The sequence below is a fragment of the Chlorocebus sabaeus genome, chromosome 7 (genome assembly GCF_047675955.1).
Source record: "Chlorocebus sabaeus isolate Y175 chromosome 7, mChlSab1.0.hap1, whole genome shotgun sequence".
NCBI classification, from domain to species: Eukaryota; Metazoa; Chordata; class Mammalia; order Primates; family Cercopithecidae; genus Chlorocebus; species Chlorocebus sabaeus.
Window position 1 is genome coordinate 96,692,662 of NC_132910.1, and position 27,581 is coordinate 96,720,242.

The 27,581-nt window shown below is 41.0% G+C and overlaps 1 protein-coding gene across 8 annotated transcripts in view; it reads right to left on the reverse strand.

Moving 5' to 3' along the window:
• ZNF827 (zinc finger protein 827) overlaps positions 1-27,581 on the reverse strand; it is a 174,463-nt gene that overhangs the window by 133,424 nt on the left and 13,458 nt on the right. For all 8 annotated transcript variants that reach the window (XM_037992635.2, XM_037992650.2, XM_037992646.2 and 5 more), the window contains exon 2: positions 4,105-5,154. In XM_037992635.2, coding sequence (XP_037848563.2) covers positions 4,105-5,154 — 1,050 coding nt within the window. The remainder of the gene's footprint in view (positions 1-4,104; positions 5,155-27,581) is intronic.

Sequence of the window (27,581 nt, forward strand, 5' to 3'; positions counted from 1 at the left end):
TTGCTTGAACCCAGGAGGCAGAGGCTGCAGTGAGCCGAGATTGCACCACCGCACTCTAGCCTGGGCTATAGAGCGAGACTCTGTCACAAACAAAAGATTTACTATAATAACCATGGGCCTAATGGGAGTATCAGGAGAGGTGATCTCCCTCTCTGGACTTTGTATGCTTTTGCAATAATTTTAATAACATCACATAAATATTAAAGAAAACAGCAGCCAGAAACCCCCTATGTATTGACCCACAGGAAATATTCTTAGTTCTCAGCTGTATAAGACCAGGTTTGCTTCTAAGAATATTTACATTTTATTCAGTACAATAAGATGCTTTGGAGACCCTCTCTCTGAAACCCTCCCTGTTATTTCTTTTAACCAGGAGTATGGCATCCTGGGAATCTTGTTGGCCTTCTACAAGAAACTTTGTCTTTAAAATAAAAACCATTTATTTTATTCTTAGCTGCAACAGAACAGTAGCTTCAAAGAGAATTCAGTCAATGTGTGACATTTATCTTTATAGCAAATGGACATAATCTTCCCTCTATCGTGTCCCCTTTCAGAGGAGCTGTGTAGCATGTGCTGGGGGCGTAGGGTCATATGAAAGAAACCTCCCCCTCAAGTGTCACGTCTCTCTTGCAGGGCGGAAGGGCTATCGAGTGGTGGACTCTTTAAGGAATTAAATACACCATGACCTGGCAACCACTGAATCCTGTTCAAAAAAGAAGAATAAGGCCAAACCTAAAAGACGATTTTTTTTGTTCACGGTTTGGACTTCCCTTGACCTAAAGAAGGTCAAAGAAATGCTGGTGTCTAAATTACTCAAGGCGGAATCAGCTTTTCTAGAACATATCTCTTTGTAACTTAAGAATCAACTTTATATGCCTTTTCTTTTTTTGCACATTTTGAGAAATCGCTTTTTAAAAATGAAAGCCCTGCCTGAAATCAGGATGGTGTATAGTTTATTTTTGTGGCTTTTTGTTGTTGTTCTTGGGGGTGGTTATTATTTGTTTACTTAAGTCATTAGGCAACAGAAACTCTTTTCCCTGCTGTGAGCGGCAAGTGCACCTATGTATTTTGAATTAAACTAAGATTTCCTTCTAAGGGAGAGGAAAGAATAATAATGACAAATGTTCCGAAACAGGGGTGATGGCTCTCACCACATTTCCATAATGCTTCTTAGGTAAACTGAAGGTACATCCCAATCCAGCCCCAGGTGGCCCCCAAACCAACAGTACAATGTGTGGAAGGTGGGGGAGGGAGAAGAAAAGGGAGTTGGGGAGGGTGGAGGGGACAGATGGAGATGACCCACCTTTCCTTCCACTCCTCAGATGCCAAAATCAGGGATCCCCAGTAACACCAAATCGTGTACCCATGATACAAAGACAAATAACAAAATTAGATAATCTATGAACTCCTTATTAACCCATAATCTAGCTAGGCTGCTGGGAAGTGATGACATTCACTTTAACTGAAAAGAGTGAGGGCGTCCCCTCTTCTGTTTCCAATCCATGCAATAACAAACAGAACTTGAACGCAGGATGTGTCCACGTGGACATATGGAATATTTTTCGGGTAACAATTTCAAGGACCCTCAATTTCTTGGCAGTGATCTTTCCTCATGCATGAGTTTTACAAAATGAAAGATTTTTAAAATAAAATTACTCTACCAATGAAGCTGCTTCTTCAAGTCTTAGACTGTGAACAGAAGCATGTTGAAATGGGGGAGTTGGGGTGGGGAGGCCTCACATACAAGTTAATCAGCACAGGGTTCTATAACCCAAAGCTGAGAAGTTCCTTTCCCTCCTCTTTCAGTTTGAACATTCTGAACATCCATTGATTAAAATATTAAGTGTTTCAGCAATATAATAAACTTAGTAAAAAGCAAAGTAAGAAACGATTTCTTATAGATCTCCTATATTCAATTATTCTGAGAACCCCATTGAGTTGCCGGCATAGATTAAGTGCATTTAAACAAAAAAGGAACGTAGTTTTTCCCTCGGGTGTATTTCCTACAACAAAACAAACAAAAAGTCTACCATTCACTGGAAGCTCATGACCTCTTTCTCATCTTTACATGTATCTAGTTGTTTGAGAGAGAAAAAATTATATTCACAACTATTGCTGGTTATACCCGAGACTACTTTAATATGACAAAGCTACTACAGTTCGGATTTCAGGAAACATGGTTTTATCAGTCATTTCTTTCCAAGTCTTCAATCAACTAAAGTTTATTATTAATTCTGTATAAGCTTTTCCAAGTAACAAATGTCCACTTGAATGTATACTAGAAACACCATTCACACATTTATTCAATAACTAGATATGCAGAATATATATATAATTATTATTTTCATTTTTAAATTTTTATTTTTTTGAGACAGAGTCTCATCCACGCTGGAGTGCAGTGGCAGGATCTCAGCTCACTGCAACTTCTGCCTCCCAGATTCAAGCAACTCTCCTGCCTCAGCCTCCCGAGTAGCTGGGATTACAGGTGCACACCACCATGCCCGGCTAATTTTTTGTATTTTTAGTAGAGACGGGATTTCATCATATTCGTCAGGCTAGTCTCGATCCCCTGACCTCAGGTGACCCACCTGCCTTGGCCCCTCAAAGTGCTAGGATTACAGGCATGAGCCACTGTGCCTGGCCTAAATTTTTTTTATATATAGCCATACCTCTCTTTCTACCGCTACCCCTAAATGAAATTTCTATAAGTCAAGAGTGATTTTTTCCATTGTAAAGTTACCCCAGCCTCCTTTGCTCTTCTCCTTGTTTCCTAATATTACCCATTTCTCTCCTTATTTCACCAGATGGCAGGTGAGAAGAGAGGAGAAACGGAACTTAGAACTGACAAACAATCCTAGGATTTTATTGACATTTCAGAAACTCTGGAGTGAACAGTTTGGATCACTGAGAGTCATAAAAGTCCCAGATACCCATTTTCCTCATTGTCTTCTGCTGTTGACTCAAGTTTTGAAGTAACTGTAATTAGCGCATATAGCTCACTCAGCCATTTAAAGGGAAAGTTGTCATAAATGCATCAAATTGATATTAACTATGATCATTCAGTCAATTATTTGCCATTCCAAACCCTCTTCATCACTGTTGCTGAAAATAATCAAAAGTTGGCTAGATACACACAATGGCAATGTTTGTACCGATGAGGATGCACATAGCCTACTTCCTGCTCCATTCTGGCAGGATATCCTTAAGAGACATCTGAAACCCCAACATGCATCCCCAGGAGCGTGTATTTATCATGCACACAATTTTAAAGCAAACCAGAACAAGAAATGGTGTTTCCACTGTGAGAATTCAAGTGACTAAATTTCTCCCTAAAAAGATGAATAATTATGAATGCTAAGGTCCTATATGACAGCGATTGCTCCTTTGGAAAGACTGCCTCCACTAGAAAAACCTTAGGATTCAAATTTTCCACATGCATATTCCTTCAAAATTGGATTGGCTTTGAATTAAATAAAGCATTCACAGGAAATGTGTTGATTATGTTTGATTGACAATCTTTTTTAGAGTTCTTATAGGACAAGAAATTTTAGAAGAATAGGATACGTGAAAAGGGCTTAAATTCCACAAAAAGTAATAAAAATGCTAACATAAAAGTATATGCTGTGATAAATTAGGGCAGAGTAGTTCCTGATTGTACAAAAGTCCATTTGTGATGGAGGCAGCAGGAGTGTGGGCTCTCCCTTGTCCACTATTTCAAAAGCAGTGGGTTTTTTTCCCCTATGTTCAGTGATGCCATGCACTCCATGACAAAGATGCTTTGATCTTCTCCCATTAAATATATCTTGTACGGACCTAGTCTGAACTTAGTAAGAAAAAAAAAATCATTTGTATGAAAGGGAGGGAATGCTGCGTGTCTCTAAGATTATTCATTACCTTTCAAAAGTGAAGCTATTTGTGAAGTCTTTGTGTAATACGTACATGAAAGACTACTATGCTGCTTACTTAAAGTATTTTTGTTGTGCTCTTGCTTTCTATTCCTGCCTCAGATCAGATGGGGAACCCAACAGAAAAAGGCAATGAATAAGACACCATGGTTTATAGTCTAGAGGACTTACACGATGATTGAAAGAAAAGATGCCATACCTGAATTGGAGGGTTTAGAAACTCTTCCCTTAGGAACTGGGAGTAATAATAATTCCAGGGATTGTGGTGGTGGTGGTGGAGGTGGTGGAGGTGGTGCTGGAGGTGGCGGAGTGACTTTTTCTGGTTTCTTCTCTGAAGGCGGGGGCGGTAGAGGGTCCTCAGGCAGCAGCGATGACTTCTCAGCCAGAAGACTGCCCGCAGCCCTTGCTGCCACCTCCTTCAGAAGGGCCGCTGAGGAAGTCATAGAAGCCAGGGAAAGGAAGGAGCTGGCCGGTGGAGGGTGCTCCTGACCGGGAGTCAAACTTCTCTCACTGACCTTCTTGGACAAAGCGGCCAAGGTAGAACTGGCAGACTGGGAGCTAAAAGGGGAGGAAAAGGACTCAAATCGCATGGTCTCCTCAGTCCTGGTGAGAGATTTGTCCTGCAGAACGGCATTGGCTGCAGCTTTCAGTTTTAGGATGGCTGAATCCGGAGACAAGCTGCAGGTGGTGGTTGAGTTTGGCAACCACTTACCTTGATTCCATATAAAACGGTTACTTGGAGTGTATTGGTCATTCTGTTCCTGCTTCTCGGCCAACTTCCTGGCCAGAACACTGAGCTGCTGGGCGTGGTGGGAAGGTGGGGAAAAGGAGAGGTTCGAGCCAACGTTTACGGGGGACTCCACTCTGCCATTGGCGGTGGCTGCAGCATCGAGTTTGAGGGAACCAGCCTCCAGCAGCCGCCTCAAGTTGCTGCTCAGGGGCTTGTTGGAGCCTGGGTCATCGTCACACAAAGAAGACACTCCCGGGGAAAGGTGATCTTGACACTGCAGTGAGTCTCGCAGGACCTCACCGTCCAGTGCCACCAGCTCCAGTGTGTGGCTGCTGGGAGTGGTGCTTCCCAAGGAGGTGTCGGGGGACGTGGACTGCTCCTGGATCCGGTCCTCCAGAGACAACTTATAGTTCTCCTGGACTTCCCCAAAGGATGCTTCTGACGGAGTCTCTGAAGAGTTTCCATACCAGTGTTCTCCTTCACTGAGCTCTCCCTCCGCCTCTTCCTGCCTACTAACATCTGGGGAGAATTAAGAAGATCAGGTTTACTCCCAAAGTGAACAATAAGTAAGTCTCAAGACATTCAAATGGAGTTGATGACATGCTTTCTCTTCCCTTCCACCCAAGAACCAAATGAAAGGTGGCAACAGCCTTAACAGAATGTCAGACAGACTTGGCAGAAGCCTGAAAAAAGTAAAAAATGCCAAACAGGCAAAGGTAAAAACGTACCCAAGTAGTCCAGATAAGCTGAAATGGAAAAGAAGGAAAAAGAAAAATAGATATGGTAAAGAGGTAATTGGATGAAGAAACTGCTATTTTCAGGCAATGGAGGGAATGGAAAGAAGCCTATATCCTTGTGAAAAACCAGCACAGTATGTTTAGCACTGTGACAGAATGAGAGAGGCAGCCTGGCATAGTGGGACACAGATCATGAGACACAGACAGTGGGAAGCGCTTCCCTACTTTCTAACTCCATGACTCTAGGCGAGTCACTGAGCTGGTTTGAGAATCCACTTCCTCCAATGTAAGATGCAATTCATTTTTTAAAAAGCTTATCAAAAATGTAAATAATACCTGCTTAACTCACTCCAGTTGTTATGAAGCTTAAATCATAATAAGCATGTGATCATGTTTTGAAAATAGTCAAGTACTGTATAAAATCAGACTTCATTAGCAAACACTACTCACATTTCTGACTTCTGACTGTGGCAGTACCTCCCATGTTATGCATGCTACCTATTTTAGGGTCCTCAACTCCAGTTGTCATCATGCTTGCCATGTTATTACAGGCAGTGATTAGGAATGTGTTCTCTCCCTCCACTAAGAGTCTCTTTTCGTTATTTTCTATTTATCGATCCACCACTACCACTCCCATAGCACTCCCATGCACCAGTTAGGCAGGCTCCTTGCCATTCTAGGGGCATTCACAAGCCCTGCCACTTTTCTACCTTTTCTCACGATATTCCTTCTATCTGAAATGTCTTTCCCCAGAAAAGCTGACTGTCCAATTCTACTTACCCTTCAACACCCAGCTCAAAGGTTTCTTCCTTACAATTCTCCCTGGAACTCTCAGTCAGAATGAACAAAACTAAGATCTTGCCTTCTTGGAGCTTACATTCCAGAGGGGGAAGACAAGTGTCAAACAAAATTAATAAATGGGTAAATAACATAGCATGCCAGAGGGTGATAAGTCCATGGAAAACCACATAGGGCAGGACATGGAGGATGGGGAGTAATGGGTGGGAAGAGAGCTGCAATTTTAAATAGGTGGTCAAGGTGGAGCTTCACGGAAGTGGTGACATTTGAGCAAAGACTTGGAGGAAGTGAGAAACTGACTATGCAGAGGGAGAGTCACTGTGAAGGCCTTGCTGTGGGAACATGGCTGGCACATCCATGGAGCAGCACTGAAGCCAGTGTGCGTGGAGTGCAGTGAGTGAGGTCAGAGCAGTGACACAGGAGGTCATAGAATACCATGAGTGAGTGTGAGCATGTGTATGACAGTGCGTATGCATGTGTGTGCATGTGCGCATGCACTGTGGTGCAGGAATGGAGTCACGCACATCCACAGGATGTTGTGAACTGCAGAAACATCTTCTGAATTTGGCAAAACTGGAGACCACTGGATGGTTTGTGGCAAGAGAGTATTATGACGTGACTTATGCTGTCAAATCATTGTTCTGGCTGCTGTGTGGAACACAGACTCCAGCTACAAGGATGAGCACCAGGAGGCCAGCTAGGAGGCTAGAATCCAGGTGGGGATTATGAAGGCTCAGCTCAGGACTGCAAGGGGTGAGAAGTGACCCAATTAGGTACATATTTTTATTGCAGAGCCAACATTCTCATATTTTGTTTATATTGATTTTATATTACTCTAAATTATCTGTCTACGGTTGGCTTCCTTCTAAAGTGGTGCTCCTAGAAGGCAGGGATTGTATTTTATTATCTACATATTCCACACTGTGCCTGGCACAATGTCTGGTCCCTAGTAGAGTTCAATGTATGTGTCGGGATTGAGCCAAAATCCCTCCTTGCACCAAGTTTTGCCATATAACATGCTGTTTCTGTTTGAAATAGAAATAACTAGAACTAGTAATGCATGAACTATACACTAATACATTGATCTTCCCATGCTATTTAGAGAAGAAATGTCACAAATGACAAATTCTCTTTCATGAAGCTAAAATTCTGCAACTCCTTCCTGAGATTCTTTATTAAGTTATCAAGAAAATGTAAAATATCAAATGGAATTTGCTGGGAAAAAAGCAGATTAAATTGAATTTTCTCTGTTAAAAACAGTTTGGTTCTTTGTGATCTGCCACATTTCCTTCTTCCCACTTGATTTCAACATTTTTCATCTTTCTTGAAATTGGCGGCAACCCTAAACTCATCATTTCTCCAGTGGCTTCTTGGAGAGATGCTTTTTACCAAACACCAAGCAGTCAACATCGATTTCAACAATAGGGCTAATTTTATGTTTCTTTGGCAAACCACCTTTCTTGATTTCAGATTAAACATCTCATCCTTCAGCAGAATCACATAGGAAGTATCCTATAAATAGTAAGTCAAAAGTTTAAAAATCCCTACAGTAAGAATTTGTTGAATATCTGCTCAAAGAATCTTTTCTTTAATCTTTACTATTAAATGAAGTACACTCATTAAGTGAAGTAATGGGAAAATATATTTTTCAAATTTAAATACTTTTAGGTCATATGTGTGTCATACCAGAGTAGCTCAAAGTAATCAAGAATGGTTCCAAACTAATGAAGCAGGGTCACCTAACAACATGCATAAAATCTGGGTTTTGAGAACCACAAGAAGTTACAACCACACATCCAATCTTGTCATTTTACGCAGACTATTAAATACATTAAGTAAAGGTTACTGGCTGAATCAAAGGCACACGACCACATAGAGCTAATGCAGAAACCAAGAACCCCAAATCTCTCAGCTGGCCCAGTGCTTCTCTGCAAGGCTCCACTGCACAATCTGCAGACAGAACCTCTGAATGATGACTTCTAGAGAGCTCTGAGCAGCTACTCACCCCCTTTCCATTCCCCGTCCTTCCTGCCAGCCTCTTGAATCAGAAATCAGCAAGGGATTCTCTTAGATAAGGACAGTATTCACTCTTTATCTTCAGATAAATCATTAAGAGGTGAGTACTCATTATTCCTGTACTCTAATCTCTTCATTCCCATTCTGCCTCTTCTTTGTTGCAGTTGGTCAAAAGGAGATTCAAATGCCTAAAGAATTTAGCACATCTACTGGCAAAGTTCCAAAAGCAAAGCTTAATTTCCTAACCCCCTCCACACCCTCAGTGAGCAAGAATAATCCCCCTCCAAACGTGCTGAAACAGGTGAGTGTGCAAAGAGGTAAGTGTGCCAAAGGCTAAAGAAACAGTCAACTCAGGCTCTAATCCTACCAAGCAGTGATAAAGATGTCCGAACATTCTTGAAAGATACAACAGCTAATATTTACATTTAAAGCAACTTTCCTAACCTTGACAAAACACAGACTCAAAACAAACAAGTGAATAAACAAAGTATTTCTTTTTTTTTTTTTTTTTTTGAGACAGTGTCTTACTCTGTCACCCAGGTTGGAGTGCAGTGGGATGATCTCGGCTCACTGCAAGCTCCGCCTCCTGGGTCCACACCATTATCCTGCCTCAGCCTCCTCAGTAGCTGGGACTACAGGCGCCCGCCACCACATCCGGCTAATTTTTTTTTTTTTTTTTGTATTTTTAGTAGAGATGAGGTTTCACCATGTTAGCCAAGATGGTCTCGATCTCCTGACCTCGTGATCTGCCCACCTTGGCCTCCCAAAGTGCTGGGATTACAGGCGTGAGCCACCACGCCCAGTCTAAATAAAGTATTTCTTAAATAGAACTGTTTATGGCTCCTCAAATGCCTAGATAATTTCTCAACCACCCATCCCTCTATTGTTTGCAGACTTGTTCACTGAGATACACATACCTCTGGACTGCAAGAAAACTTGGATGCATAAAGAGTATTTCTTAAATTCATAATACTCTATTAATCACTTTATTGAAGATGCTGCTACTGAAATTGAGGTTATTCAAGAAATAAACTACCATATAATTTTAATGCATGGCATAGAAAGAGAAAGAGCAGAAACTTGAGGAGAAACATACCTGAAATTATTCTGGCAATACCTGAGGTCAAATAAATGGTGGGGGGAGATTTGGGAGAAATGAATGCAAGAAAATGAGGATGTGCAGAGGGTGGGGAAAAATCATAAGAAGCTCAAACAAATATATGTCTGTGTTCACAAAACAGCAAGGATTTTCTCCCACTTTTTTTTTTTTTTCTTTTTTGCCTGCTGGGCTCCTCTATTTTCATGTCCAATCTCATCAAGGAGTTCTTGAAGGCTGCAGTGGTCCAGCTATGGTGAGCTCTCCTGCAGAGTCTGTAGGACAACCTGCACCTTTCCTAGCCTGGAATTTCCTTTCACACTACATCCTCAAAAAAAGTTCTCTCATTGTGAAGCTCAAAACAAAGCATTCCTGAAATCTAGAGGATGAATTTGCTGGACACAACAAACTTCAGAACGTGCAAACCTTGACTTTTCTGTCTCTCTTTCACAATCTGAGAAGTCTCAGGCAGCAAGACACCTCCATTTTCCAGTCTGCCAACCAGCACGGACTCTTTACATGGGATCACGGAACAGTACCACACAAGCCAGGGTCCTGGAAGTGCTTCCTGCCGTACACTGACCGTGGATTTCACAGCTTTCTTAACCAAGGCTTCCCGGGGAAGCCTCTAAATGGCCAATGTAAATAACTTCCTTGTAAATACATTATTTTTAACCTCCAGAGAAGAAAGCTATTTCCACTGCTAATTTTACAACAACCTCTGTCTCTGACTGTCAGGTTCACACTCATTCTTGTCAATTTTACACAACAGTCTGTTTTTGTGTGTGTTTTCCCTTTAAATCAGAAACACAAAGAATTAAGAATAGCAATGGTGCAATTACAGAATGAAAATATGCTGAATAAATTTTGTTTCCATGTGGCGAATATTTCTCCTTTGGGGAAAACAAAACAAAATTCCACTACCTAACACATTTATTTATAATTCAGTTCTCAAGCAGTAACTCAGTAACTTGATATCTACAACTCTTGCTGCATTCTTGGTAGAGAATGTCTTCTCAACTCACTTCCTTTTTGGTTTGACAGTTTTAATTAGATGCATTTAATTGGACCAATATACATCTCAGAGCATCCTCGTTCAGAAAGATTGTGAGTGCAGAGTGAAAAAAATATATAACAAAGAGACACCTATTAATTTGCATGCTTTTTGGTTGAAGCAAGTGGGGAAGGAAGCCTAAAAGTTCCATTTCTAAATCTACTCACAAACTAATACCACCATTCAGTCCATATGAATCTAGCCAGTAGGTTTTAATGAGAACAGGACTTAAATTCTTAGGACTCAGCTGGCATAGGATTGGAGAGATGCTTTCTCACAGTCAACTCTCTAACAATCAGTGTCTCCAACACTCCCTTCTTGTGACCACAGATATGTTCACCCGGTACCTACCAACCAACCTTCTGGTATATTTTCTTGTAAAAATCTTGTAAGTTTTCCCCTTCCTACTAATACACTTCTATAGCTAAATATCTATGCCTTTTAAGATCATACATTTCCATTAGCATTATCAGTTATAATAAGTGCTGCAAATCATGCAACCAACTTTTACATGCAGTTTTACATAAAAGTAGTTTGTAAAGTTTAATGCAAAAGTTATTAGCAAAACCAGTGCTACCAATTGACTTAATTCAACAAGTATTTACTGATCACCTACTATGTTCAGGGAACTGTTCCCCACAAAGGGAAACTCAGAGACACAGCAGTCTCTGGCATAAACGTTTCTAATCAACAGAAGAGTGAGGGTTTCACGAGCATTCAAAGCATAATGACTGGTGCCACCATACAGAAGCAGCAAGGGTTGTGTAAGCACAAAAGAGGGAATAATTAACTCCAGCGGTTGAGGTGGCTTTGGAAATGGACCTCAAAGGATGAGGGTGATTTTTCTGGTAGACAGAAATTCATTTACAAGCAGCCTTGCTCCTCAGCAAATTATCAAAAAGGAAATATGCCAGTCATGGAGAAAGCTAATATTCAAATGATATATGTTGGATAAATTAACCCAATGAAAAAATTGTCTATTTTTATAAAATACACTATCTTCACATTTTAAAAATATACTATCTATTGATTTGTCAAAAGTAGACCTTACCAACTATTTTACCATACTCACCAGTTTTGAAATCAAACTATTACATTATAAATACCTGGAGGCAGGGCTATGAGTTAGTCATTTTTGTGTTCCTTCTCGATGCCCTGCTCATAGTAGGGGTAGCTGGGCTCCTGTGGTTGTAAATGACAGAAAACCAGCAGGAACGCATGAAGCAATAAGGGAATTTTCTCAGTTCCTGTACCAAACAATAAAAGGGGCACAATGGAGCCAGCATCAGATAGGATGTCGAAAGCACCATCAGGGCTCTCTCTCATTCGCCTCTAGTGTCTCCCTCTCAGGCCACTTTTCCCAGGAGGCTGAAAACCTGGCTGCAACCGGTTCTGGGTTTTCACTCTCAATGACTTCCCACTAGAGAAAGGTCTTTCCGCCTCTGATTGGCCTGCTGGAGGTCATGTTCCCCTCCCTGGGCCTATCACTGAAGCCAGGGGGCGGGTTCTACAATGGGCTCAATGTGGGTCACAGAAGAAAGGAGAGGGAAGAGGTATCAGGAAGACAAAAGCAATGACCTCTATAATGTTTAATAAAGGTTTCTTCTGCCGCATATCAGCCTGTTCTGTACCAATTTTATGATGCTAAGCATAAAACACATCCGCATTTAGGCCGGTTTTACTTGCCAAGTTTTAAATTGTCCCTTTGTAGCCTGAAAGCCTTAGCACATCCCCCACACCAGGTCTGCCTGAAACTAAGAGACCTCTCGCGTCTTCAGGGCTCCAAGTCCACAGTCTGAGGTAAATGCACGGCCGGCAATCGGCTCCACAGGACAGAGACTCGGAGATTACAGTTATCGAAATATGGATGTCCAGGACACCCAACCGCTGTCAGCGTGCCCAGGAAGAAAATGTAAGAACTGCTAGTTATTTAAAACTGCCAGGGTGGAGAAGACAACCAGATTCCTGTCACCAGTCCAGCTAGGGAAAAGGTGCCGCAAAGGCATGAGGAAGTGAGAGGAAGTCTGGAGAGGAGAGGAGACCACACAGGGAGTGGGCAGGGTTGGGGGGTGACGGGCTCCTGGGTCAAGACGAGCATTTGGCACTCAGCAACATTTTCAAGTCACTATTCTAAATAACAGTGAGTAAAATAGAGGCAGCACAAATGAACACATCACTCCTCTGCAGAGTGAGTTCCAAACAGTAGCTAAGTTAGTTTCAGTATTCTCATACAAAGTGCTTAGGCAGACCTTCCATGGCCGAGGAACTGTCCGTACTCCTCCCTCTAGCTGCCCATCTCAGCAGGAATGGCAACTCCTCCATCCTTCCAATTGCTTAGACCCAAAACCATGCCACTTCCCTTGACTCTTCTCTCTTTCTCAGACCTCACATCCAATTCATTCTCGGATTCTGTTGGTTCTACCTTCAACAGAGGTACCAAATCTGGCCACTTTGCACCATTTCCAACACTACTACCACCCTGGTACCCAGTGCTGCCATCCCCCACCTGTACTATGGCAGTAGCCTTCCAACTGGTCTCCCCACTTCCTAACCTTGCCCCATTATTCTCAACCAGCAGCCAAAGTAAGTTCTCAAAAATAGAATGTCAAATTTCATTACTCCCATCCCCAAAACCTCCACAATGGTTTCCCATGTTTCTCAGAATAAAATACAAAATTCGTACCTGGACCTCAAGGCATCCCTAATCCATCTCCTTATGACCTCCTCTCCTAACTCTCTCCCCTACTAGGAAATTAAGCTCCTGCCTCAGGGCCTTTGCAATTGCTCTTCCTTTGCCTGAAATCCCTTTTCCCACACAATAGCCACATGCCTAATTCCCCTAATTCCTCAGGTCTGCCCTCAAACCTCACTGTTTTTTAGAATACAAGCTCCAAGAAAAGACTTTGTTTTGGTTGCTGCTGCATCCTCAAAATGCATTTAGGATGGTAAAACACAGAGCAGGCACTCAATTATTATTTGTCCAATGCATAAATGAAATGGAAGAATAGGCTGAACAATCATAAAGGTAACACCTGTCAGTGATGGAAATGAGAACTATTTTCGAAACTGTAAATTAGAATGCTATTTTTCTCATGTGAGTCAAACATGGAACAGAGAAAAAGCCTGTTTTGCAAACTTTTCCACCAGTTTCCCCAATGGCCAAGAAAAAACAGTACTACAGGGGAACATGGTATTAAATTTGCAGCCCCCTCAAAGCCCCAACTTTCTTTGAGCTTTAGTTTAATATTTCAGGTGACTTCTGCATTCCACTCTATACACAGCTGTGCCATCAAGAAAAGCAGCCTGTTTCTCCAGGTACCCACCTGCTTTGAAGAAACATGTACCCTGTTTGTAGAAGCAAGAATGTATAAAAATATCTAGCACAATGCCAAGAGCTCAGTAATGGATAACTATCATTATTACTGCTATTACTAACCAGAAAACTGTATTAGACCTATTAACCCCACTTTCAAAGACAAAAGCAAAGGCACAGAGGATAAAGTAACTTGCTAGTATAATACAATTAATCTGTAAGATATCAAAAACTATTCATTATATTTGAATTTTGTTATATGAATTATTTTACAGATAGAAAAGCCTTGGAAATCTAGTCTATATGGCTAGTCTTTAGTTAGAGGCCTAGAGAGGGCCAGAGATTTGCCCAAGGTCCCCTAGATGATTTCCAAACATAGGCAGTGCTTGAGCTCAGATGTCCCAATATTACCAAATCATAGTACTTTTCAATCAGCATTAAGTGAATAAATGAATTCTAGAACAAGCCCCTGCATACAGTAGGCTCCCAATAAACATTTGTTGAATGAATGAACAATCATGAAAACACATCTGGAGCTATGAGAGACATGTTCATATTTATCAGCAAATTTCATTCTTACAATGATTTTATATGGGAAACCAAACTCTTCATTTTACAGACCAGAAAACCAAAGTTCCAAAAAGTTAATGGCTTACACAACATGCATGCTTACTGAGTGACAAAGCCAAGTTGAAACCCAAATATTCAGAACATCTGACAATATGAGGAGCTTGACAAAAAAATAATTTTTCAGGTAACCAAAAATTACCAAAGTACCATCAAGTACTCAATATTTTTAAAATTTTATTTTGATGGGATTTAAAAGTGCATACACACTTAAACATAGTATGTTGATGCTGTTATTATGTTTGTTATACATAAGTGTGTTTCAGGAGCTCCTGGAATTTTTCAGCAGTTTGTCCCTCCATTGAATGGCCCAAAGCAACAATGTATTTTAAGTTCTTATTCCTACTTTAATAGTCTTTTTGAATACTTTCGTTCTCCATTATACCCTCAGCAGAGACCCTTTCTCCTATACTTAGAACTCTTTGTATGCATAAACTGAGATAAAAATCACCAGGCTTATTAAAACTGTGTACAAACGTGGAATGAATACCTAGTTTCATGGGTTGAATTGTGTTCCCTCGAAAGATATTGAAGTTCTAACCCCCAGTACATGTGACTGCGACCTTATTTGGAAATAGGCTTCTGCAGATAATCAAGTGAAGATGAGGTCATTGGGGTGGACTCAAATCCAGTATGACTGGTGTCCTTATAAAAGGGGGAAATTTGGATGCAGAGACACACATGCACACAGGAAGAACACCATGAGATGAGTTATGCTGTCACAAGCCTAGAAACTACCAGAAGCTGGGCGAGAGGCCTGGAACAGACCCTTCCCTACCACCTTCACAGGGAGTGTGGCCTTGTGGACACCTTGAGCTCAGACTTTTAGCCTCCAGAATTGTGAGACAATAAATTTCTGTAGTTTAAGCACTGGTTTGTGATATTTTGTTACAGCAACCCAAGAAAACTAATTTAAGTATATTTGGATGAAGGCCTAAGGCATTTTTCCTGGATTTGTTCACCTCTGGATTCTCAACTATAGCCTCAGTTTGTAATGCAGTTTTTGTAATAAGCTGGGTATTATTACATAAAACTGACCACACTGCTGATCAGTGTTAAGTCCTATGAGGCTGGAAGGACTATGAGTGGACTAATAAGTTATTTTTGCTTATCTCTCAATTTTAGTCAAATTTCTTTCAAATGAAAGGTTTAAAAACAATAGGCCAAGCATGGTGGCTCCCACCTATAATCCCAGCACTTTTGGAGATCAAGGCTTAAGGATCACTTGAGCTCAGGAGTTCAAGACCAGCCTGGGTAATATGGCGAAACTGCATCTCTACCAAAAATACAAAAATTAGCCAGGTGTGGTGGCGCATGCCTATGGTCCCAGCTATTCGGGAGGCTGAAGCAGAAGGATAACTTGAGCTCGGGAAGCAGAGGTTGCAGTGAATCATGACTGCACCACTGCATTCCAGCCTGGGCAACAGAGTGAGACCCTGTCTCAAAAAAAAAAAAAAAAAAAAAAAAAAGACATTACCAAAAGAGGCCTTCTCTTACTAGGGCTACTTAGAGATATCCAAAGAAAAAAAATACTCATCCTTACATCCTTACATCCTTACTCACATTTCAGCAAATTAACAAGAAAATCTTTTCTTTTGTTGAAAAGATAGCTTGAATTTACTCGCCAAAAGGCCAGTCTAAAGACCAAAATGGGACTGGTTAGTCCACGGACTGATTACTTGCTCCCTCACCCTTTCATACACCTCTATATTACAAAAGGCACATAGAATCTGTCCCCTCAAGCAATCAGAAGTAAATTTACCATGGCTACCACATCGTTTTCAGAAAAATTGTCTAAGGCTGATAAATCCGTTGATTATCTGCTTCCTTGACTTTTCTTTTTGTATAAATGTTTTCATTTTCACATTACCAGTACTTGTCAGAAGATCAGTAATAAATTACCAAACTACTGAAATCACTAGGAAGTCTTTACCAGATCTTTACCAAAAATGAACTCCCCCAACAGCCCTAACCATATTAACAATGCACTCTACAGTCTAAGAAATAGCATTCTATGAATGGCCACTTATCAAAATCTTAGCTTATACATAAAATGATACATTTCTTTGTAGACACACACACACACATACACCAAGAGCACTGGCATCATGTACCTTGTAATGAAACATATTACAGTCATCATCATTCTGTCTGCCAAAGAAAAACTTCACACAGTAAGTCCTTTATGTACTAAAAAATATACATATATCCAGAAAGAAAAGGGCCGTGGGAGAAAAGAGACTTAGCAAGGGAGAAGGGACAAAATAGCTTTTATTTAGTGCTTAAATACGTACAAAACAAAAGCTTCAAGGAGGCAGCTTCCCCTAACATGCCCCCTGCAACCTGCCAACACATTCACAAAACAATATTGGTGCAATCCATTGTATTATAACTTTTTTACCAGTTATGCACAAGAATCCATGAAAGCAAAGGACAATCCATTTCAAGGACAGCCCTAACTCAAAGTTAACTTTAAACACTGATTTAGGCCAAGCGTTTTAACCTTTACTCCTACTAGGCTTTATGCCAGGGCTGCTATCAAGTGGTCAAATGTATTCTTATTCCTTATCTCCTTTTATTTTCCCTGCCCACCTTCTGGTACACACAGAAGTCAACAATAAAGAGCAAAAAAACAACAAAAATTAACAAAAATGGCAATCAACCAAGAAGCTAAGGTAATTCCAAGGGCCAGGATACCCCACAGCTAAATTAACATTCTCTTAACAACTCAAGTCCAGTGGTTTTATCCATTTAATTCTCTTTGAAGAATCCTGAAGGTACCTTCCTTTATTCTTGGGCATTCCTCAGGCATGCCCTTGGGGTTTTCACTAAGAGGGCTTTTCTAGATCTTTCACCTAAAAGAAACCCAGCACTGTTTTCTAGGACTTTGTCACCAGCAGTGACGCTCCAGAGGAGCCATTCATTCCACCCCCAACAACACTCAGATGCTTCTTGTCTTAGTTGATTTCATGTTGCTAAAACAGAATACTTAAGACTGGGTAATTTATAAGGAACAAAAATTTACTACCTCACGGTTCTGCAGCCCTCGGGGCCACACGTAGTGTGGGTCTTCTTGCTGCATCATGACAACAGAAAGCATCCTGTGCTGAGAGAGAGCGAGGGCAAGAGATGACCAAATTCACTTTTATAAAAACTCATTCTCTTGGCCAGGCTCAGTGGCTCACACCTGTAATCCCAGCACTTTGGGAAACTGAGGCAGGCAGATCACCTGAGGTTGGGAGTTCAAGACCAGCCTGACCAACATGGAGAAACCCTGTATCTACTAAAAATACAAAATTAGTCAGGCGTGATGGCGCATGCCTATAATTCCAGCTATTCGGGAGGCTGAGGCAGGAGAATCACTTGAACCTGGGAGGCAGAGGTTGCCATGAGCCGAGATCATGCCATTGCACTCCAGCCCAGGCAACAAGAGTGAAACTTTGTCTCCAAAAACAAAAAAAAAAAAGAAAAAAAAAATCCCTCTCCCAATAACCAACACACTCTCGAGATAAGGATATTAATCCATTCATAGGGCAGAGCTCTCCTGACGTAATCACCTCTTAAAGGTTCCACCTCTCAACACTGTTGCATTGAGGACTGAGTTTCCAACATATAAATTCTGGGGGACACATTCAAACCACAGCATTCCACCCGTGGCTCCAAAAATTCATGTCCTTCTCACATGCAAAATATATTCATTCCATCCCAATAGCCCCAAAAGTCTTAACTTCTTTCATCATCAACTCAAAAATCCAAAAGTCGAGTCTAATCTAAATTAGATATGGGTAAGACTCAAGGTACAATTCATCCTGAGACAAATTTCCCTCCAGCTGTAAGCCTGTAAAATTAAACAAGTTATCTACTTCCAAAATACAATGGTGGGATAGGCATAGAATAGACATTCTCATTCCAAAGGGAGAAATAAGCAAGAGAATGGGGTAACCGGTCCTGAGTAAGTCCAAAACCCAACAGGGAAAACAATATTAAATCTTAAGATGCCAGAATAATCTCCTTTGACTCCATGTCCCCAATCCCCTGTACACTGGGGTGGGGGTTGGGCCACCAATGCCTCAGGTAGCCCCACCCCATGGCTTTGCTGGGTTCAGTTCATCCAGTAGCTCTCAAGGGTTGGTCTTGTGCCTGCAGCTTTCCCAGCCTGGAGCTGCATGCTCCCCTACTTCTACAGCTCTACTAGGAATTGCCCTAGTTGGGGGCTCCCTGCAAGCTCTGTTCCTGCAGAAAGTCTCTGCCTGGGCCCCTAGGCAGTTGTGAAATCTAGATGGAGGAAGCCATATGCCCACAGCTCTTGAATTCTGAGCACCTGCACACTTCTACCACATGGACATAGCCAAGATTTGCTGCTTCCACCTTCGAAAGCTGTGACACCTGGGGTGACCTGGGAGCATGATCAGTACTAGAATGCGGAGAGCAAAGACTTACAGCAGCCCTAGGCAGCAACCCCAGTGTCCCAAGGGCACCCGAGGCCTCTCTTTTGACATTTCCTTTCCCCAGACCTTGGCACTCTGGGCCTGTGATGGAAAGGGAGCACTGCTGATCTCCAAAGTACCTTTGGGGTCATTCTCTCATCATCCTTTGGTTTCCTTCTATCCATGTTAATCTCCTTATCAATCAATCAGTTGCTCGGCCACACCCATGGTTTCCTCTCCTGAAAATGTTCTTTCATTCTCTGCTACATGGCCAGACTGAGAATCCTTCAAATTCCTCATTTCTGTTTCCCTTTGAATTATAAATTCCATCATTAAATCATTTCTCTCTTCTCTCATTTTACTGTATGAAGTTAATAGAAGCCATGTAGCTCCTTCAACATTTTGCTTAGAAATTTCTCTCAAGAGATACCCTAGTTGATGGCTCTTAAATTCTGCCTTCCTAAAAGCCTGACGGTATGGACACAATTCGGCCACGTTCTTTGCCACATCATAACAAGGATGGCCTTTACTTATTTCCAATAGTTCCTCTTTTCTATCTGAGATCCCATCAGAATGGCCTTTACTGTCCATATTTCTACCAACATTTCGATCACAGCCCCTTAATTAATCTGAGAAGTTTCTCAGTTTACCACTAGCTCTCTTCTTCTGAGACCTCAGCAGAATTGCCCTTAATGCTCTATTTATAGCAGTATAGGCTTTTTCTAACCTGCTCCTCCAAATTCTTCTAGTCTCTATCCATTACCTAGTTCCAGAGCTACTTCCACATTTTCAAGTATTTGTTATAGCAACAGCCCCACTTCTTAGTACCAATTTTCTGTCTCAGTCCATTTTGTGTTGCTATAACAAAACACCCAAGACCGTGTAATTTATAAAGAACAGAAATGTATTGGGCTCACAGTTCTGGAGGCTGGGAAGTCCAAGATCAAGGAGCTGCATCTTGTGAGGGCCTTTCTGCTGTATCATAACATAATGGAAGGCATCACTTGGAGAGACAGAGAGCAAGAGAGGGCCAAACTGGTTTTTGTAACAAACCCACTCCCATGATAATAATATTAATCCAGCTATGAAGCCAGAGCCTCTTAAGGTCCCTCTTGATTACTTCTTAAAGGCCACACCTCTCAACACTGTTGCATTGGCAGTTGTTTCAAACCCATGAACTTTGGGGAACACACTCAAACCATAGCACTTTGGAAAATGCATCAAGTGGTAAGACTGAAGTTCAGAAACATGTTCTTCTGCTACTTTGGATAAGGCTCAACTCCAAGGTAGTTGGTCGAAAAAAAAGAAAAAAAGAAAAAATGGCATTCATATGTCATTTCCTGGGAGTGACCACTTACATTATTCCTACATCAGTTCCTCTGGTTCTGTCTGTTAAGTGCCCTAATTTTGTATTCGAATAAAAACACCACTTCTTTTTCACCTAAGAACTATCTGTAGTTCTGTAGCTGCAACATTCCCACATATTATAAGAATTTCATTAACCAGCTTATCCTCCACCCAAAACTGGTATTTGAAAAGGAGAGTGAAAATATATCGAGCAATTTAAAGAAGTTAGTTGATAAATACAAGTTTGAAAAGCTTTTGATATATTAGGTTGGGGCAGAAAGTAATTACGGTTTTGCCATTACTTTTAATAGCAGAAACATCAATTGCTTTTGCACCAATCTAATAAATTTGCTCAACTAATCAGGCTTCCATTTGTTTGGAAGTTACTTAGAGAAAACCTAATTTTTAAGAAAAATTTCCATATTCGTATCAGCAGTAGTAAATCTTGACTTCATACTTTGCGGGGCACATATGGTCTCTATCCTTGTATGTTGTTGTTGTTTTAAATCACCCTTTAAAAATGTAAAAACTATTCTTAGCTGAAGGCAAAAAAAAAAAAACACAGGCTACAGTTTGCAGACTTCTGCTCTACAGAACAGGTACTTTTTCTTTATTAAAAAAGGCGGAATGGTGCTCTAAAACAGCAGTGAGCTAAGATTGCACCACTGCACTCCAGCCTGGGCAACAAAAGTAAGACCCAGTCTCAAAAAAAAAAAAAAAAATACTGATATATGGCAACAAGTTTCATCATCATCTTTTTAATCCAGCCACTTGTGTAAGTCACTGAGCACCTTTGTGCCTCAGTTTCTTCATCTATAAAATGAGGGGTTAGGATGGATCAGTGGTTTCCAAACCACACGTAGAGGAAGCCTGGGGCTCTTGGGCAGGGCTGGGCTATATGCACCCACCCCCAGCTCTCACCCCAGCACATACCCAGCCAGCTCAGCCCTGCTTTGGCTTTGATCTTTTCTACATAGTGAAGCTCTCCATAAAGACAAGGAAGGGTTCCACCAATTTTGTTTTGTTTTGAAAGCCACCATTTTAGATGACCTCAGGGATTCTCCTGGTGAAAATCCTCTATAAATCCACTTTGGATCATCAATCATTATCCAATCATCTTATTGGTGACTATGTGTCAGGTAAATAGAAATGATTTAAAATCCTATATTGAGCCAGGCACAGAGTCTCACACCTATAATCCCAGCACTTTGGGAGGCTGAGGTGGGGTATCACTTGAGGCCAGGAGTTTGAGACCAGCCTGGACAACATAGCAAGACTCCCATCTCCACAAAAAGTTTAAAAATTACCCAGGGCTGGTGGCATGTGCCTCTAGTACCAGCTACTTGGGAGGCTAAGGTGGGAGGATCACTTGAGACCAATAAGTGAAGGCTGAAGTTAGCTGTGATCACACCACTGCACTCCAGCTTGGATGACAAGAGTAAGACCCTGTCTCAAAAATTAAAATTAAAAAAAAAAGTCCTATATTGCATATTTAAAAGAGGAGAGGCAAAAACAAGAAAGATCTTATTCTAAGGAACCACCTATACTTGTTCAGATTTGTGAAAATTCACTGGATAGCCAAATCAAGAGGGTTCCCATGTCCCACACATACTCATGAAAGGGAGAGCTCATTTCTGCATCTCTCTGCTTACAGCACTGGGAAAAGCAGAATGCTTTAGCAAAGGAAGGACCACTGAGCTGAGACTCCGAGACCTGGTTCCACTTTGAATTTAGAATTTACCAGTTATATAACTTCTGATGTTTATTTAACAAAAGCTGAAGACCCTACCATACACCAACTCTCAGACATGGTATGAGGAATACAGTGATGAACCAGAAATATGAAGAATGCTCTGTCCCCATTACTCAAATCCATCATCCATAAAGTAGGGTAATAATACTGCTCTCTCTCCCATATGTGGTCGTCTTGCAGAGATGGCCAAGTACATGCAAACTGCAAAGCATGGATAATAACATTAAACCAGAAACCTATTGATTCTCCTCCTTTTAAGTAAATAAAATATATTCAACTCCAACAATTCACTAATATTGATGAAACAGGGCCACAATAAGTTTTGTATAGCAAAAAATCTATTTATACAGCATGAAACAGCATGGCAAAATAGAAAGGACACAAGCTTTGGAACCAGACACTCCCACTCGAATCATACCCTGCTATGCACTAGGCTCACCTGAAGTCTACAAGCACCTTCTCCCGTTTAGAGTATAAGATACTAATATCTGCAATTGTACAGGGGTGTTGTAAAGGTAAATTAGCATTATATAAGTAAAGCACCTGGCATAGAGTTGACACTTAGTGAATAATAGCTTTCCCTTTTTCCCAGGCACCTAGATATCTCAGATGATAAAACATTATGTTTTAAAGAGGACGGCTTACCTCAGAACTGTTGATATTGTTACCCAGCTCTATATCATAATCACCCCAACCAAAGAAGACAGGAAACTTCTGGTTGTTATGACCATGGAATCCAGATGCAGAATATGCCCAGTCATCAGGAAAATCTGACAGTCTTGGCACAGTTTGAGGACAGAAAGAGAGCAACAGCCAATAGCTGAGGGGAGACTCCACAGTCTGGAATGTGCCACAGACTTCCAACCGCAAAAGTTCTCTCTTGCATTTAGACGGTGGTATCCCCTGCAGCACAGGCCACGGCCTCTGCTCTTCTGGGCAAGTCTCCTCGGGAAGGGAGGAGAAGCACGTGACTCCCTCCAGTCATCTCCAGGCTACATTCACGTGAATGTCCAGGGCACTGTTCATCGCTTCCTGTACCCAGCCCGGGACAATTTAGGCAAATCGTTTTCTCATTTTTGAAAGAGGAAGACAGCAGGAGATGGTTTCCAAAGTTCTTTCTACCTCTAAAACCCTTTGATTCTGTGACCCAGTCTTAACTTCTTTGTTTATTCATTCAGCAGTGTTTACGAAACACCTTCTGTGGGATCCCCTTCTTAACTTCATTCATTTGTTCATTCAACAACATTAATAGAACATCCCCTATTTCTTGGATTCTGTGACCAGTTCTTTACTTCTCCCTTCATTCATTTATTCAGCACTATTTATTGACCACCTACTATAATCAGTTACTGTTATCTGCAAGAATGTACAAAAATGAATAAGAAAGTCCATGCCCTTTAAAAGCTCAGTCAATAAGAACATCGACAAGTAAGAAAGTATACTATGCACAGGAGGTTACTACAATAGAGCTACGGGAACCAGGGTAGCTAGGGGTAGGGGATGCCTAATTCTACCCGGCAGGTGGGACAATGGAGGAGGGGAAGCAGGAAAGGCTTCTCAGAGAACTGAGTGTTGGAGGCTAAGTAGGAGGTTATCAGGCACATAAATGAGTTGAAGATATTTCAGAAACAGAAAAGAATATGCCAAGGAAAGGAGGTATAAGTATGATTTGCAGAACAGATAGTTCAGTACAAATGAAACAAGGAGCATACAACATGGCACAGGAAAGGGGCTCAGATGACGAAGCATCTTCTAGATTTTGCTTCTTGGCAAAGTCTAGAAGTCCAAACTTTATCCTTTTAGAAAATGCCTAAAATATCTTAAATAGGATTATCTGGATTACATGAGTGTTTTAGAAAGTCTGCCATGGCGGCAGTGCGGAGACTGGATTATAGAGGCAGGGCTTGGGGAGGGGAGAGGTGAGACTCAGGCAAAAAAAAAAAAAAAAAAAAAGAGGTCGGCTGGCAACCATTTCAATTCTCTTTGAGAAAACATAAGAGTGTAAACCAAAGCAGAGGCAGGGGGTGCGTATGCTTTATTCTAGAGATATTTGGGAAGTAGAATCAACAAAACTGGGTGGGGAAGAAATTCCATGAGCGGAGGAAAAGGAAGGGGTGGCGTTTGGATTACACTCAGGTTTCTGTCTCAGATGAGTGGGTTCATGTACGGTGAGGACAGCAACCCAGAAAAGGAAGACATGGAGACCAGAAGTACTCCTAGTTCCCCAAGACTGGAAGTCTGAAGTCATCTCTTCTTTGCTACCATGTAGTCTCCAAGATAAATCATGCTGGACCAAGGCACTCACTGGAGTTCTCCTCCAACAGGAGGAAATCATACAGGTACCAGCATAAATATGGAGCATCTTCACAGACCAAAACTGTTACATACATATTTACAAGAAACAAACGTAAATTTGACTGATGAGTTATTGAAAACATTACTTTTAGTCTAAACCAACAGATATACAGCATAATGCATATTTTAAGATAATTCAAAGATACATCAAGGAAATCTCACAGAAGCTATGAGAACCCTTGTGAGTTTAGGGTTCCCCATCTTCAGGATTCTTTGCCTTTTGGGGTCTTTGGGGAAAAATTTCAAAGTGCTACATTATAGCATTACCTGGTAAAGCCAAAGAAGCACATGTGGCATTTCCATTACTATGTAGACACCTTAGAGTAGTGGTTCTCAAAGTGTGGTGTGTGGACCCCTATGTGTCTCTGAGACCCTTTCAGGCATCCTCAAGATCAAAACTGTTCTCATAATAATACTCAGCTATCATTTGCCCTTATTACTCCGTTGACATCTGTAATGATGATACAAAAGCAGTGACGGGTAAAACTATTAGGACCTTAGTTCGAATCGAATCACAGCAGTAGCAATAAACCATACTAGTAATGATTTCATTCTTCACTGTTGCACATATTTAGAAAACTAACACACAAACACAAAAACAAAACAAGGAGAAAAGCCCTGCCAGTTTCACTTAAGAATGTCTTTGATGAAGCAGTAAAAATTATTTTCATTGAAGACTGACCCTTGAGTAATATCTTTTTAATAACACATGTAATCAGCAAAGTACGGTTGCTGTCTCAAGGAAAAGGACATGTGTGACTGAGTTAAGAGCTGAACCAGCCAATTTTTCCTTGAACATCACTTTTAATTGAAAGGATAACTGACTATGGTCATTCAAGTATGGGTATTTGGCAGACTCTTCATTGGAAATGAAAAGTAAGACTGATACTTCAAGGACAAACTGACAGTGTTTGTTGCCAATGATAAAATTCAAGCTTTCAAGCAGGAATTAAAATTTTGGAAAACATGTATCTTACACTGTGAATTTGACAGCTTCCCAATACAGTCCTTAAAGACCTTTCAGATAACATCAGTGTTGATATTAATATTTTTTTATATTGTATAACAAAATGTGTCAACATTTGGTAGATCTACGTAACTCAGTGAACCAATATTTTCCAAATGTCCAACGCAAGATGTTCTGTGCACATTGATCCATTCAAAGCACAAGAGAGACCAGTAGATTTTAATGCAACAAAACATGAAAAGTTTATTGAAATGTTTTGATTCATCATTGCAACTAATCTTTAAGAAGCTACCTCTTTTTGAGTCTTGGTGTAATATCAATGAATATTCACAATTATCTGAAAAGACTATTATATATTGGTGTGAAGTCAGATTTTCTTCAGAAATGCCATCCAAAACATGTCACAAGATTGAATGCAGGCCAGGCACGGTGGCTCATGCCTATAATACCAGCACTTTGGGAGGCCAAGGCAGGCGGATCACCTGAGGCCAGGAGTTCAGGACCAGCCTGGCCAACATGGTGAGAACCCATCTCTATTAAACATGTAAAAAAAAAAAAAAAAAAAAAAATTAGCCAGGCCCAGTGGCAGGCACCTGTAATCCCAGATACTTGGGAGGCCAAGGCAGGAGAATTGCTTCAACTTAGGAGGCAGAGGTTGCAGTGAGCTGGGATGGCACCACTGCACTCCAGCCTGGGCAATAGAGGGAGACTCCGTCTCCAAAAAAAGACTGAATGCATTAGCATATAGGAAACTCTCGTTGTCTTCTGTTAACTTAGGCATTAGAGATTTGCAAAACTATAAAATAATGCTACTCTTCTCACTAAATCTCTTTTGGAAAATATATTTTTATTAAAATATGCATTTATAATTAACATGTAATGGGTTAGAATCAGTATTTTTAATAATACATTTAATTTCTCAGTTTTAATCTCTACCATGATATAGATAAATAGATACAATGCATATGCACAAAGGTTTTTGAAGTGTAGGGGTCCTGGTAAAAAGGTCCTAAAACCAAAATGTTTGAGAACCAGTGTCTTAGAGAAATTCAAACTCAGGCTAACTGATATGTACATGCATGTTCACAGCAGCACTGTTCAGAACAGCAAAAAAAAAAAAAAAAAAAAGTGGAAACAAAAGCAAACATCCATTGTGATATGTTTCTACAGTGAAATACTGGAGAGCAGTGAAAATGAATGTGCCAGAGCTACATGCATCAACATGGATAAATTCCAGAAAGGTAACCATTTAATGAAACACCAAGGTGCAAAACACACACTGTATACTAATACTGTTACACATCTCAAAGACAAGCAAGACTAAGCAATATGGTAAAGTCCAGAGAAAAGCCAAGGAAAATAATAAACAGAGAATTTAGGGTAACGGGAACTCTTAGGAGACAGGGAGTAGGAAAAGAATACACGAACAGGTTCAATAGCATTAAAACCAGTTAAACTGAGTGGTAGGTTTACAGATGTTTGTTTTGTCATTATGCTTTCCATTATATATGTAGAGATGTTAGATATACTATTTTTTGTTAAGAGCACATACTATATTACCTTCAAAGGGAGACACAGCATTAGAACACTCCTTGCTGATTACTGAGGAACCAAAGAGGTAAGGGAGGGATAAGAGGGGAGGGCATGCCCTGGGTGAGTGTCTGCAGCACTGGCCCTGAGAAGCTGGTTTGAGGCAGGGCTCTCCCAACAGCCTCTTCAGGGATCACATCCACTGCCATCCACCTGAGTTTGGTTTTTCAACAGCTCTCCCTACTTGAAAAGGCACTTCTTCATTTAGGCCATCGCCCTCTATCTCCATTTTTATCACTGTGAAAGAAACTACCACACTTCACAGTTGACTTCTGAGATGTAATCAAACCACTAAATTTAGCAATCATTATCTCTTATCTGGGTCAGCCCCTTCCATATTTTTCCTACTTCTTATCTTTACATCACCAATATGGCCCCTCTGGTTCAATGAAGTCCCTTATCTTAGTGTCTCTCACATAAATGAACTTTTGATTTATTTTGCCCTGTTTTGGTTAATGTATTAGTCTGTTATCACACTACTAATAAAGACATACCCAAGACTGGTTAATTTATAAAGGAAAGAGTTTTAACTGACTCACAGTTCCAAATGGCTGGGGAGGCCTCACAATCACAGTGGAAGGCAAAGGAGGGGCAAAGTCACATCTTCCATGGCAGCAGGTAAGAGAGTGTGTGCAGGGGAACTCCCCTTTATAAAACCATCAGATCTCGTGAGACTTATTCACTATCACGAGAACACCACGGGAAAGACCCACCCCCATGATTCAATTACCTCCCACTAGATCCCTGCCATGACATGTGGGAATTATGCGAGCTACAATTCAAGATGAGACTTGGGTGGGGACACAGCAAAACCATATCAGCTAATGACATTTCTTCTTCTTGGAATGTTCTCTCCTCTCTGCTCA